This window comes from Ammospiza caudacuta, chromosome 8 (genome assembly GCF_027887145.1).
Source record: "Ammospiza caudacuta isolate bAmmCau1 chromosome 8, bAmmCau1.pri, whole genome shotgun sequence".
Classification (NCBI taxonomy): Eukaryota; Metazoa; Chordata; class Aves; order Passeriformes; family Passerellidae; genus Ammospiza; species Ammospiza caudacuta.
Window position 1 is genome coordinate 35790374 of NC_080600.1, and position 11649 is coordinate 35802022.

Below are 11649 nucleotides of genomic sequence, written 5' to 3' on the forward strand. Positions count from 1 at the left end.
AGGCAATTCCCACACAGTAACTGCACAGCTGGCAGGTATAAACAGAAGCCTTAAACTGTATCATGATGTAGGTCTCAGAGAGAACTCCTAGGATGTGCAAAATAATGAAAATAAAATTAAATTAATGACATGGAAATTAGTTGGACATCTATTATTTATAAATTTTTAAGAAAACCCAGAATCAAAGATTCAAACTCAATGAGACAGGCATTGTAATTAGCACTGCTTACACTTCAGAGATTTTGCTATTTCATTGCAAGTTTAGAAGACATTCAAATTCTAGTAACAAAATTATTTTGACATTAAAAATCTTAAAAGCCCATTAGGGTCAAAAGTCAGCCATTTCATAAGAGAGAAAACCAGACAATGCTCAGTTCTGAATGGTGGAAGCACTAGAAACAGAATGATCCTAATATTTCTCCCTATCTGCTTTCCCCAAGGATGAAAAGAAAATCCACTGATTTTTAAAAAATACCTCAATGCATGTATCAGTTTTAAATCTGACATGCTACCTCTGAAGACCTAAGAAATAACAGTCCAATTTATATTGGAATAACTACTTATGCTTTGTATTTGTAACTGCTCCTGGGTTACATTTTAAATGTAAATTAAAAGCTGTTTTACTGTAATCACAGATGGCCCACATTTCTGGATTTTGTGACATTTTAGTCCTTCCTTGACACATGAACACTTTTTAAACACTTCTCACCACCACTGTGGCCTTGTAAGAGCAGTTACCACTGCTAAAATGGCAGAGATGGAAATAATATGTAAAATACAATTACTTTTTTACCCAACTTATGTATTCTTCTTGTACTGAAGCCTCCACATTTTTTACTCTCTGCAGTGTGTATTCCACTCTCTTCCATTTCATTTTTTTATATTCCTCCTTCAAAATAATCTTCTAGGATATTTATAAGCCATTTCACTTTTTTACTTGAGTCCCTCCACCCCCCAGTCCTGTGGCAGTGTCTATGACTTTGCTCATACCTGATCTGAAATACTAAGACTTGAAAGCAATTCACTTTTGTAATTTACAAGACACAACTGCAGAACTTCTCACCTCATCAAGGTTATGAAGCATCTTTAAAAAATACCTAGGTTGAGTGCTTTAATTTATGTAATCTGCTTTCCTTAATTCTTTGCAGAGTACACTAGACATCCCCAGATTAATAAATTCAGATGAAAACATGAAGGAAAACAAAGTATTTCAGTATAGTGTTACCATTATAACACATTAAACCAGTATTAATCATGTACCAGAACTGATGTATGATATTTGTTTTATTTTGGACACTGTAGTTGTTATACAGATACCATGTCTGAAATTATTCACAAGCTCATACAGCCTTAATTATTCATCCATGGTTCAGTAATCCATATTCTTCAGCATATTTGATGGCCAAAGCAGAGTCCTGTAGCATTAAAATCCCTTGCAATGATTCATGTGAGCAAAACCTTTTTATCTCACAATGTCCTTATGTTGTCCACTCTTAACAATTTTCAGAGGTATGCATACAAAGAAGGGTAAATGTAAAGCAAATTCTTCTATAAAACCTAAAGGTATTCTCTCTTTCTTTAATAAAAATCTCTGTAGTATTGACTTCAGGTAATTTAAATGATCTTCTTCCTTACAACCAGTATGGCAAAATTCCCTGCTAAAATTCCCTGGCCATATTCTCCTTTATCCTCAGTTCTGAAGAGTCCTCCTGAAGTGAAAAATAAAAGATGTTCCAAAAAAAGAAAAAAATCCTTAAAGAGACCTAAAAATGGGAAAGGAGCTGTTTAAATTAGAAGTAACTGCCAGATGGTTTTGATCAAGGTAGGCTACCAGAATTAACGAGAAAACTGTCGATTGTCAGATTTCTTGCTGATATGTTTGAAGATTTTTGCTTTGTGGACACTCTTTGATTTCTGGTAGCCAAATCCCCCACCTCCACCTCTCTTCTGTAGTCTTCTGCCATGGTTGCTGTTCACATCTGAAATTTCATTGGTTAAAGAATTTAGAAAGGAGCAATTTGAAATATTGCATTTTGGGTTATTGATGTGAGAAAAGACAGAGAAAAAGTAGAGCTACCTAATTATAGAGAAAGCCAGAACTTTGTGCCTGTGGTTCTAAATACTCCTCCAGCTGTCCAGTTAAGCTGTCCAATGTACTACTGCTTCAAATTCCATCCAGTCAGCTTTGACAGTAATTTAGGTACTGTCTTCTAGTTCCTGCTCTTGCCCCTCTATGCCAATATTCCATGACTAAGAAACTTAAGCAAGTACATTACAATAAAAATAATTTTGCATGGAGGAGAACAATACTTTGGAACATGGATGCATTCCAGTCTGCCCAATTAAAGCCTGTACAGCATGAACATGTGCTAAAAGAGATGTTTGTAGGCATTTTTGCAGTTTATATTTATATTTTCGTTGAGAAAGTGCTGTTGGACCATGATGCATTTTTATGGTTATTAGCAGAAAAACTCCAATCCCAACAACAAAACAGCAGAACTTGAGGTACCACAGGAATTCAGCAAGTTGCACTGAACATTTATAACCCAGAAACTCAGCTTTGAAACACTGCAGTAAAAGGATACTGAGGTCAACAAATGGAGGAACTTTAAAACCAAAGGAAAGGCAGACTTTGGGAAGATCCAAGTTATTGACATCGTAGATCTGCTTCAGAGAATGGGAGTCATAAGCTCTGATGTAAGCTTTGTAAGCCTCCTGGGCTGACTTGTGAAGGAAGTAGTTCTTCTCTATCAGTTTTTCCAGCTGGTGAGGGGAAAATAAAAACATAAGAGACATAAACAATTGTAGCTGTTAAAAGTCTATACATTATATTCAGACTTTTTTTTACAGTATTAGTGCCAATGACATTCACTCCTCACTTCAGCAAAACTGCCCTGTGACATCAAAGTGCATATTCAGGAGTAAAAATGCTTTTATAAACAAATAGAGGGACAAAAAAATCCTGAAGCAGAGTACAAACAAAGCCTCAGCAATACGAAAATCTACAGAAATATTAAACTGGGTTGTCCCAAACAAGTGAATCAAGGACAATACACCTGCAGCCACACCACAAAACCCTGTGTATGAGAACTGCCAGCCTGACATCTCAACTGTGTCATTCCATGCAATTCCATGCACAGTCTGATCTATCATGGTGCCAATGTATTGTGAAATAGCATTAGTAGTATTAATTCTAAACCAAAAATGCAGATACACCAGGGTAAACTATCATTTTATTTGCTGTGGGCCAAGTTCCCAATACTCACTAGATCCCAGTGTTTCATTTGATGTTTAATGTACATTAACTCAGCATTCTAAAAATAAGTGACATTAGGCACCACTTCTTCCTGATTATGCTTAATTAGGAACCTCTCTCTGTAAGGACTGTCTTCACTGCCTCCTGTACTTGCTATTTTAAATTCAAGTTACTGCAAAGAAATTTTACAGGACTCTTATCAAAAGAATGATTCACAGAAGTAATCAACAATAGAAACTCATTTCTTCAGAATTATCTATGCTATTCCCCTCAACTCTGTGTTCTTTGGCTATTTTTGTAACTCAGAGCACAAAATAATTTTAGCTAATGTTGGGCTTTATTAACACCAGATAATTAAAAATACACATAGGCTTATATACTAACATTCCTAAAGAAGCACACGTATTTTTGATTTGTAGTCATTATAGACTGCAACATTCTCCATGCAAATTATAACAAAGATATTCAAAGTAGCTGAAGTATAAAAACATGTCATACCTGAGACTGGATGTCTGAGATTTTTGACCAAGAAAATTCAAATTCACTTAGTGGTACCTTAAAAACAGAAGAAATGAAGTATCAACATTATTTACACTGTGTAAATACAGTGAATGTGTTTTAAGACCAAGGACAAATAGAAAACAATCTGCTAGATAACAGATTTTTTTTAACACCACAGCTGTATCTGGAAAGTGCCTTTTCATCAATATGACAGTATTATCACTTCCTTTAAGCCAGAGTAATAGAGACACTCAGTATGACACCATTCTTTACCACTTTTGCTTTAGAAGTTAAATCACTTTAATTAAAGTCACAAAACAAGTCCAGAAGGAGAGCAATGAAGCAGCTCTGTGCAATTCTGTTAAAATGATTACCTTTAAAAGAAGACTGTTCTTCTTTTGGAATTAAACACAATGAAACTGACTGTTGAAAAATCAAAGCAAAGCAAAGCAAAACCAAACCAAACCAAAACCAGCAAGTTCAGCAAGTTTTGCCTTTAAAAATTGTCAGAAGTTTACCCTGGCCTGTTTCAGGTAACGAAGGAAGCCCAGTTCTTCTGGCCGCAAGATGAGCAGAGCGTGTCCTCTCCCGTTGATCCCTCTGGCAGTCCTACCAACACGATGGATATATTCCTTTGGGAAAGAGTGACAGACAACAAGGTCAGGCAGTCCTAATCATCAACAAAAAACCCACCAGAGTTAACCTCAATATCATGTAATGCAGCATTCACTATTTGGTAAGACTTTTTCTTGGCACTGACACATGGATATGGGAAAATAAATGCTGAAGGTGCAAAGCAACATCAGGATGAGGCAGAGCCCCTGACTAAAGCATTTTGTCTTTTACTGAAGAAAAAAAATCTTAGTCCACAGTAACTGAAAATTAATCCTTGATTTTAGAGATTTTTGAATTTCCTTTGTTTACAGTAGACTTTTATTCAAGTAAGAATATTATCTTTAAACAACAAGCAAATTTCAACTGGAAAAGCTCAAGGATGCATATGTAAACTCATCCTCCTACTGAGAAGTGTTTGGCTCTTTAGCTGACTAGATTTTAATTTCACAGCACAAATATTTTAAAATGCAGTTCTTAAGAATGCAACCAAGGTCTTGGCTGGGAGCAGCATTTCCTAGGAGCTGGTGTAGGGCAGTGAAAGAAACCAGCAGCTGGATATGGCCATGGCTGAATCCTGCCCTCTGTCAAGCAGCAGGTTCAGCTCTTCTCTGACTAAGTTTGTAGTCAGAATTTGATTTCTTGCTGTGCCACTTGCCTATTGCCCTAACCTACCTTTGGATCATCTGGAGGGTCATACTGGACAATCCAGTCAACCTCAGGAATGTCCAATCCTCTGGCAGCCACGTCAGTGCACAGCAATATCCCAGACTCTGCATTACAGAACTGGAAAAACGTTGTAGTACGTTTGGTCTGTTTCTGCTTGCCCTGAAAGGAAACAAACACACTGGAGATGAAATATTAATTCAAAAAGTAATTTGAGGCATCTTTGCAAATCATGGTTTTGTACAGATCAAGCAGGACCATTTGCAGTGAAGAAAGAAAGAAAAAAATAAACCGCACAGGTTACAAGAAATGGCATCCTTGAGAGGTTACAATGTATCTCCCAAAACATCAAAAATTGTATAAACATCATTCTCATGAGCACAACATGCATGTTTCAAGTTCAGAAAAAGGACATTTGCAAGTCTAGCACTATGTTAGACAGATTACAAATTATAAAAGCAAACAACCAAACAAAACTGACACTTGTCACAGTTCTATCAAAGAATAGCAAGACATTTCCCCCTAAAACAAAATAAAGAAGGACATTTGTAATCACAAATTAGTTGAAATAGTTGCAACTGTTTCATAGACTTTCAGTCAATTCTTGGTTCTAAACTGTGCATTTTGTGGTTTTGACAAAAAATTTACAATGCTCATCCAAATGGTAAGAATTGGCATATTAAATCCAAACATCACCCAGGCCTTAGAAAAAGCATCAAACACTTCAGGCATCAGAATCTGGATTGCTCTGACAAGGAATTCACTCCACATACTGAATTTTAGTGCTTGTGAAAGGTAACTTCTCGGAAGGAAACAAAAATGTTGTAACACAGAGAGCATAAATTAGTATCCATGTTCAGCACTGATTCAAAAAATAGCAAGTCTGATTACTGAAGTGTTATTATATAATCTTTGCTTTATCTCCTTCCTCTACAGACTAATCAACACTATCATCAGTTTTATGAGCAGCCTGTTTATTAGAAACTGGACTGAAATAAACCAGCAAATGTAAAGCCAGTAACAGCTTACAGATGTTATCAGAATACTTCAAAATAAATCAATGAATAAGACACTTACATGAATGGCCAAAACAGGCAGATCAATGTAGTTGAGTAATTCATAGTGGTACTTCACTGACATACATGAAGAAAAAAACACCATCAGTTTCTTCTTCCGGTTCTTCTTGAGGAATGTGAAGAGCAAAAGGAATCTTTTTTCAGATGGACAGACCACATAACCCTGCAAAAATTGTAAACATTGTTAAATAAAAGTAGTAAGGAGCAAACTTGTGTTTTAGGAACACAATTACGTCAGGGAAGGGCTACTTTGTGAAAAAAACCTCACCAAATAATTATACATCTGAAGCATCCCAAGTAAAAAAACCACAGGGGTTGGGTGTGTTCAGAGATCTCAAGCCTCCCATGTTTGTCTTACCTGCTCCAGACCATCTACAGTTGCTGTCTCCTTGTTATCATCAACACCAACATACAGGGGCTCTTTCTTCAGAGAGATCTTGGCCAGATCTTCCACCTTTCTGGTTTGTGTGGCAGAGAAAAGCATTGTCTGTCTGCGCTCTGGAACACATTTCAAAGACAGCCTCGCTTTGTAAAGAAGATTTCCAACAGTGATTCCATAAAATCTAACCACAAACTTCCCTGGGCAAATCTTCCAACTAAATTCTAATTCAAACATACTGCTACTGACAAAGAAAGAGGTGTGGTTGTATTATGGGGTGTACCATGCTTATTTCAGCAGTCCCCACCCCCAAAATCCTAACTGCTATCAAAACACGGTGTTCTTCCTCTGTAAAAATGTTAATAATCATTTGCAATCTAATTCAGACACAAAAACCCCCCCGAAATCAAACTTCTAATTCTAAATTAATTTCCATGAATACTACAATATTTTTGTTTGAAACAACAATTCAAATTGTGTTTAATACATCAATTACAAGGAATTGTTGAATGAAAAATTAGGAAATGAAAAATTAGGGAAAGAAAAATTTAAGGTAAATACTTAAAACTTCTTCCAGATACTGGTCTTGGAGGTTTCAAAAAAGATTGAACTGCCAGTCAGAAACCCTTTTTCCTTGAATTTAAACCTTATTAGGAAATAATGAATTGCAGGAAATAAACAGGCAGAAGAAGATGAATGAGAAAATGGAAACATTAAACTAAAAGGATTTTATATGAACAGAAATATATCTCTGAGGAGCATTTGAAAACTCTGTTCTTCAGATAAATTATGTTGAATAAGTAATATATACTGGCTTGCAGAAAAAAAGAATAGAGTAAGAAAACCACTATGAAGTTCATTTACAGAACTATAAAAATTAATAACTTCTCCTATAATAATAGAGTCAGAAAGAAGCATAATGTTAGTCAAGTGATTTCCAGGAAAGAGATTTTTTTTTTTTCTTACTTGGTAAAAGTTTTATGATCTGTTTCATTTCTTCTTCAAATCCAACCTCCAAGATTCGATCTGCCTCATCAATTACCAAACACTGCAAGTTCTTGTACATGAAACCTGGAGTGTTCTAGAAGATTAACAAACTCACAGTCAGACAGGGAAAGGACTTTTATTCTGTTTTAACAACCAGATTAGACATCAATATTGTATCTACCTGCATATGATCCAGCAGTCTTCCTGGTGTGGCTACAATGATGTTGATTCCATTTCCAAGCTTCTGTGCTTCTGCTGATCTGTTACTGCCCCCCATTATCAGACCATAGGTATGAACATGATGATTCATAAGTTCCTTAAGAACTCCATAGGTCTGCATAGCCAGCTCTCGGGTAGGAGAAAGAATAATAACACCTGTTCCTAAAAAACACATCAACCAGAGAGTCACTCACAACTCATCCAACCCCCTAAATGGCTGCTTTGCAGTAAAATTCAGCTGTGAAATGAAGTCTTACCATTCCTAGGCATGAATTTCAGCTTGTAGATGAGCTCTACTGCAGGAATGAGAAATGCAAGTGTTTTTCCACTGCCTGTTTTTGCAGCTGCTAAAATATCCCTGTAAGCAGCAATAGAAAAAGAAGTGTTTAGTTGACCATACCAAGAGAAGAGCAATTTCACTCTGATCCATGCTGACTATGTAAAAAACTAACATGGCTTAAAGAAGACCAGTGGAGCTAGTAGTAGGAGCTTGCTGGCAGAGGCAGGTCACAGCAATCAGCCAGTGAAAGGCCCTCAATGACCATGGAGGTCTTTTCCAACCTTAATGATACCATGATTTGATTTTATGATTCATGTATATAGCTTGCCACAAAAATTTACAAAACATCTGGGGTCATCAGAGTGACTAAAAAGCCCTATTTCTTACCTGCCTTCCAGAAGGGGCTTAATACTTTTATGTTGAATTTCAGTCATGTGTGTAAACCCCATGTCATTTATGCCTTTCAATGTATTCTCACTGACACAGCCAGCCAGCGAAGAAAAGGAATTGTCTTCAAAAGCACCTGAAGTGAGGGGAAAAATGAAAAATATTTCAACTTATTTCTTCTGCCATCTGAGATTAACCAGCTCAAACTGACCAAAGGACTTCTTCTTATTGCATTCTATCACAAAATCCAAAGACACTGGAAAAATACTCTCTATTAATTAGTTTATAAGAAAACTACACAGAGTTAATAAAAATGAAGATGCACTGCTTCTTCTGTCAGATTTACTAGTTCCACACCTCCAGCTTGCTCTTCATGAACTCCTTCCTTTACAGATAAGCATATGTGTATATAGGTTTAAAAAACACTTTCACTAGGAATTGTGGAACCAACAGGTGTGTATATAATGCAAATTTCCAAAAACAGCAGGTGGGTGAGAGCTGTACAGCTGCCAGTGTCACATCAGGTATCCAAACACCTGACTCACAAAGCTCACTTGAAAGCTGCAACTTGCTCTGGAAGGAAAGGGTTAAACCGTGGGATTTTGCCTGTGCATGAAAAAGAGAATACAACATACCTGTTACACCTAGTGGCAAACTGGGCACTTCATCCTCCTCCTCTTCCTTCTCTCCAGAGTCCTGCTTATCTCCATCTTCTGCCTCTGCAGATTCATCTTCTTCAGTTTTTGCTTTTTTGGTTTCTATATCTGGAGTGTTATTTTTACAGAAAACAAGTCAGTTAGAAATATAAAGGTTATCATGAAAAGCTGGTCCACAGACTGAATTTCCTTTAGTCAGTAAGCCATGTGCAAAGATCACAATTTTCCATGGAATGGAAGGGGGCTAGAGGAGAGACAAGGTTCCTGTGGAATTTTCTGAGGCACAGAGCAAAAATTCCCCAAGTTCCTTCCACACAGCCCACTTTGCACAGTGAAACAATGTAGCTTGACGTATATCATATGACATCTTTTGTGAAAGCAAGATAAATTGTCCTTAAACAGATTACAAAATTCTTTCCCACTGGCAATGCAGACGCCAAATTTCCCACACAATTTGTGCTCAGCTTATGTGAGAAGTTGCATTTTAGGTACCTGAATCTTTAGAGAGGAAAGCACCTCTTCTTTGCCGTAACCATGATGCATGTCCCAAAAACCAAATACATTTTGAAAGCTTCTATTCCTCATACATGTCTAGATATTTATCTATAAATCTATGCATATAAAAATATATGCAAACCTAGCAATATTTGTGTGGTGCTTTTCAGTTTTTTTTGGTAGTTTTCCAGTATACTTCAGTTTCATGATACATAAACGTTGCCAAAGGCTGGACATATTGCTAAAAATCTGTATTGGCTGCACACCCAAGTACAGACAGCACCCATCTACCAGTGCCCTGAAACACAGATCATGTATTTGAATAACAAACAAGCAAAATATCCAGTCAACGTTACAAAGCACACAAATAAAGTGGCAATTAATATGAATTAAGGATTCAAATATCGCAGCTGGAATGAAACGGGCAGATCTTTAGACCTCAGGGATTTTAAAGCGCACATCTGACCGGCACATGGCATTCCAAACTTTCCCCGACGCGGCGGGAACCGTAAGGAGGCGCTTGTGGGTTATCCCAGACTAACTGAGCCCTGCGAGACACGCTGTCTTTGCTAAGAACACGCACCATCGCCTCCATTGGCCACCGTTTTTCTCTTTTTCTTCTTCTTTTTCTTCTTTTCCCCGCTGCGGGGTCCGGCTCCGTCCGCAGGCTCCGCGCCCTCCTCGGCCGCTGCATCCTCTTCTGGCACCGCCGCCTCCACCTCCTCCTCCTCCGGGGGTCCCTGAGAAGCCGCCTCGCTCGGCGAGGGCACTGCACGCCGGAGACAGAGACAGAAGGAGGGGAGAGAGGGGAGAGAACACAAAGTTAGCCACGGCTCCGCCGGCGCTCAGCCCGGGAGAGGCTCCGCGGCGCCGCCCGCCCGTACCTGCCCCCTGCGCCGCCAGCAGCTTCAGGTTGCGCTGCCGCAGCTTCAGGTTGCGCTTGTGGATCTTCCTGCGGAGCAGCCGCATGGGCAGGTTGCTGGCAGTAGCCGGCACCGACATCGCGGCAGCGGCAGCGGGAACCCCGCGCTCCGGCACACGTGGGGAGGCCGCGACCGGAGCCGCCGGAACCGCCGCCCGCGGGGCCTCACGGGCACCGGGCAGCGCCCTCTGGGGGCCCGGCGGAGGCAGTGCAGCACGGGGCCCGGCCCCCATCTCTGCCCCGGTCGCCGCTCCTGCTTTCGGCCTCGATTCCCGCCCCATTCCCGGCCCCCATCCCTGCCCCGGTCGCGGTACCGATCGCCGCTCCTGCTTCCGGCCTCTATTCCCGCCCCATTCCCGGCCCCCATCCCTGCTCCGCTCCCGGCCCCGCTCCCGGTCCCGCTCTGAGCCGCCGAGGGGGAACGCGCCCCGGGTTTCCCTGAGCAGGGGGCTCGCCGTCCCACACAGATCCCCCCAGCCTCACAACACCCATCTGCCCGGTGGTGCTGCCTCCACGCATGGTTACATGTGTTCAGCGGGAGAAAGAGAGTGAATTAAAGAATCAGGTTGAAAAAGAACTCTGAGATCATCGAGTCCAACCTACGACCAAAATCACCCCGTGTCACCGAGCACCATGTCCAGGGATGGCGACTCCACCACCTCCCTGGGCAGTTTATTCCAATGTTTAATCACAATTTGTGAAGAAATTCTTTCTCATGTCCAATCTAAGCCTTCCCTGGGGCAGCTTGAAGCCGTGTGCTCTTGTCCTGTAGCCTGGGAGCGCAACTCACCCCCCAGGTGCCCCCTCCTGTCAGGGACTGTGGAGGGCAGAAGGGCCCCCGAAATTCCTTTTTTCCAAGCTAGTAAACCTAGGCACATCCATATAAATCACTACAGACCACGAAGAGAAAACCCATGTCTACTTAAAAATACATTCTGCAAATGCAACGTAAGGTACCCGGCTCCCTCAGCGCTGCTCATCAGCCCTTGCCCAGCCTCACTGCTTTACTCTGCACCCAGTGCAGCCCCTCTGTGCCCTGGAACTGAGGGCACAGCGCTCCAGGTGTGGCATCACCAGTGCCAAATCCAGGGAGAGTCACTTCCCTCCTCCTCCAAAGAGGATTCCCCAAGGCTGGTTCTTGACAGCAGAGGGCACAGACAGCACAGGGATGTGCTTTGTCACCTGAAACCAGAAACTAGCGCCTTCTGAGAGA

General features: G+C 40.4%; 1 protein-coding gene across 1 annotated transcript; it reads right to left on the reverse strand.

Moving 5' to 3' along the window:
• Positions 1–670: 670 nt before the first annotated feature.
• Positions 671–10572, reverse strand: DDX18 (DEAD-box helicase 18). The gene is made up of 14 exons (XM_058809451.1): positions 10399–10572; positions 10098–10283; positions 8999–9127; positions 8364–8499; positions 7954–8054; positions 7659–7858; positions 7457–7571; positions 6470–6609; positions 6113–6274; positions 5045–5197; positions 4276–4389; positions 3755–3811; positions 2586–2763; positions 671–1979 (listed from the first exon to the last, which is right to left on the reverse strand). Exons 1-14 carry the CDS (start codon positions 10514–10516, stop codon positions 1837–1839), a joined length of 1932 nt encoding a protein of 643 aa, XP_058665434.1. The 5' UTR covers positions 10517–10572; the 3' UTR covers positions 671–1836.
• Positions 10573–11649: the final 1077 nt, after the last annotated feature.

Excerpts from the sequence above, each read along its gene's own strand:
- DDX18 (XM_058809451.1), bottom strand. The coding sequence starts at position 10,516 with ATGTCGGTGCCGGCTACTGCCAGCAACCTGCCCATGCGGCTGCTCCGC. Across the intron at positions 6,610-7,456 it reads GATCATAAAACTTTTACCAA|AGCGCAGACAGACAATGCTT; the intron begins GTAAGAAAAAAA and ends AATGTGTTCCAG. Across the intron at positions 4,390-5,044 it reads ACCCTCCAGATGATCCAAAG|GAATATATCCATCGTGTTGG; the intron begins GTAGGTTAGGGC and ends TCTTTCCCAAAG.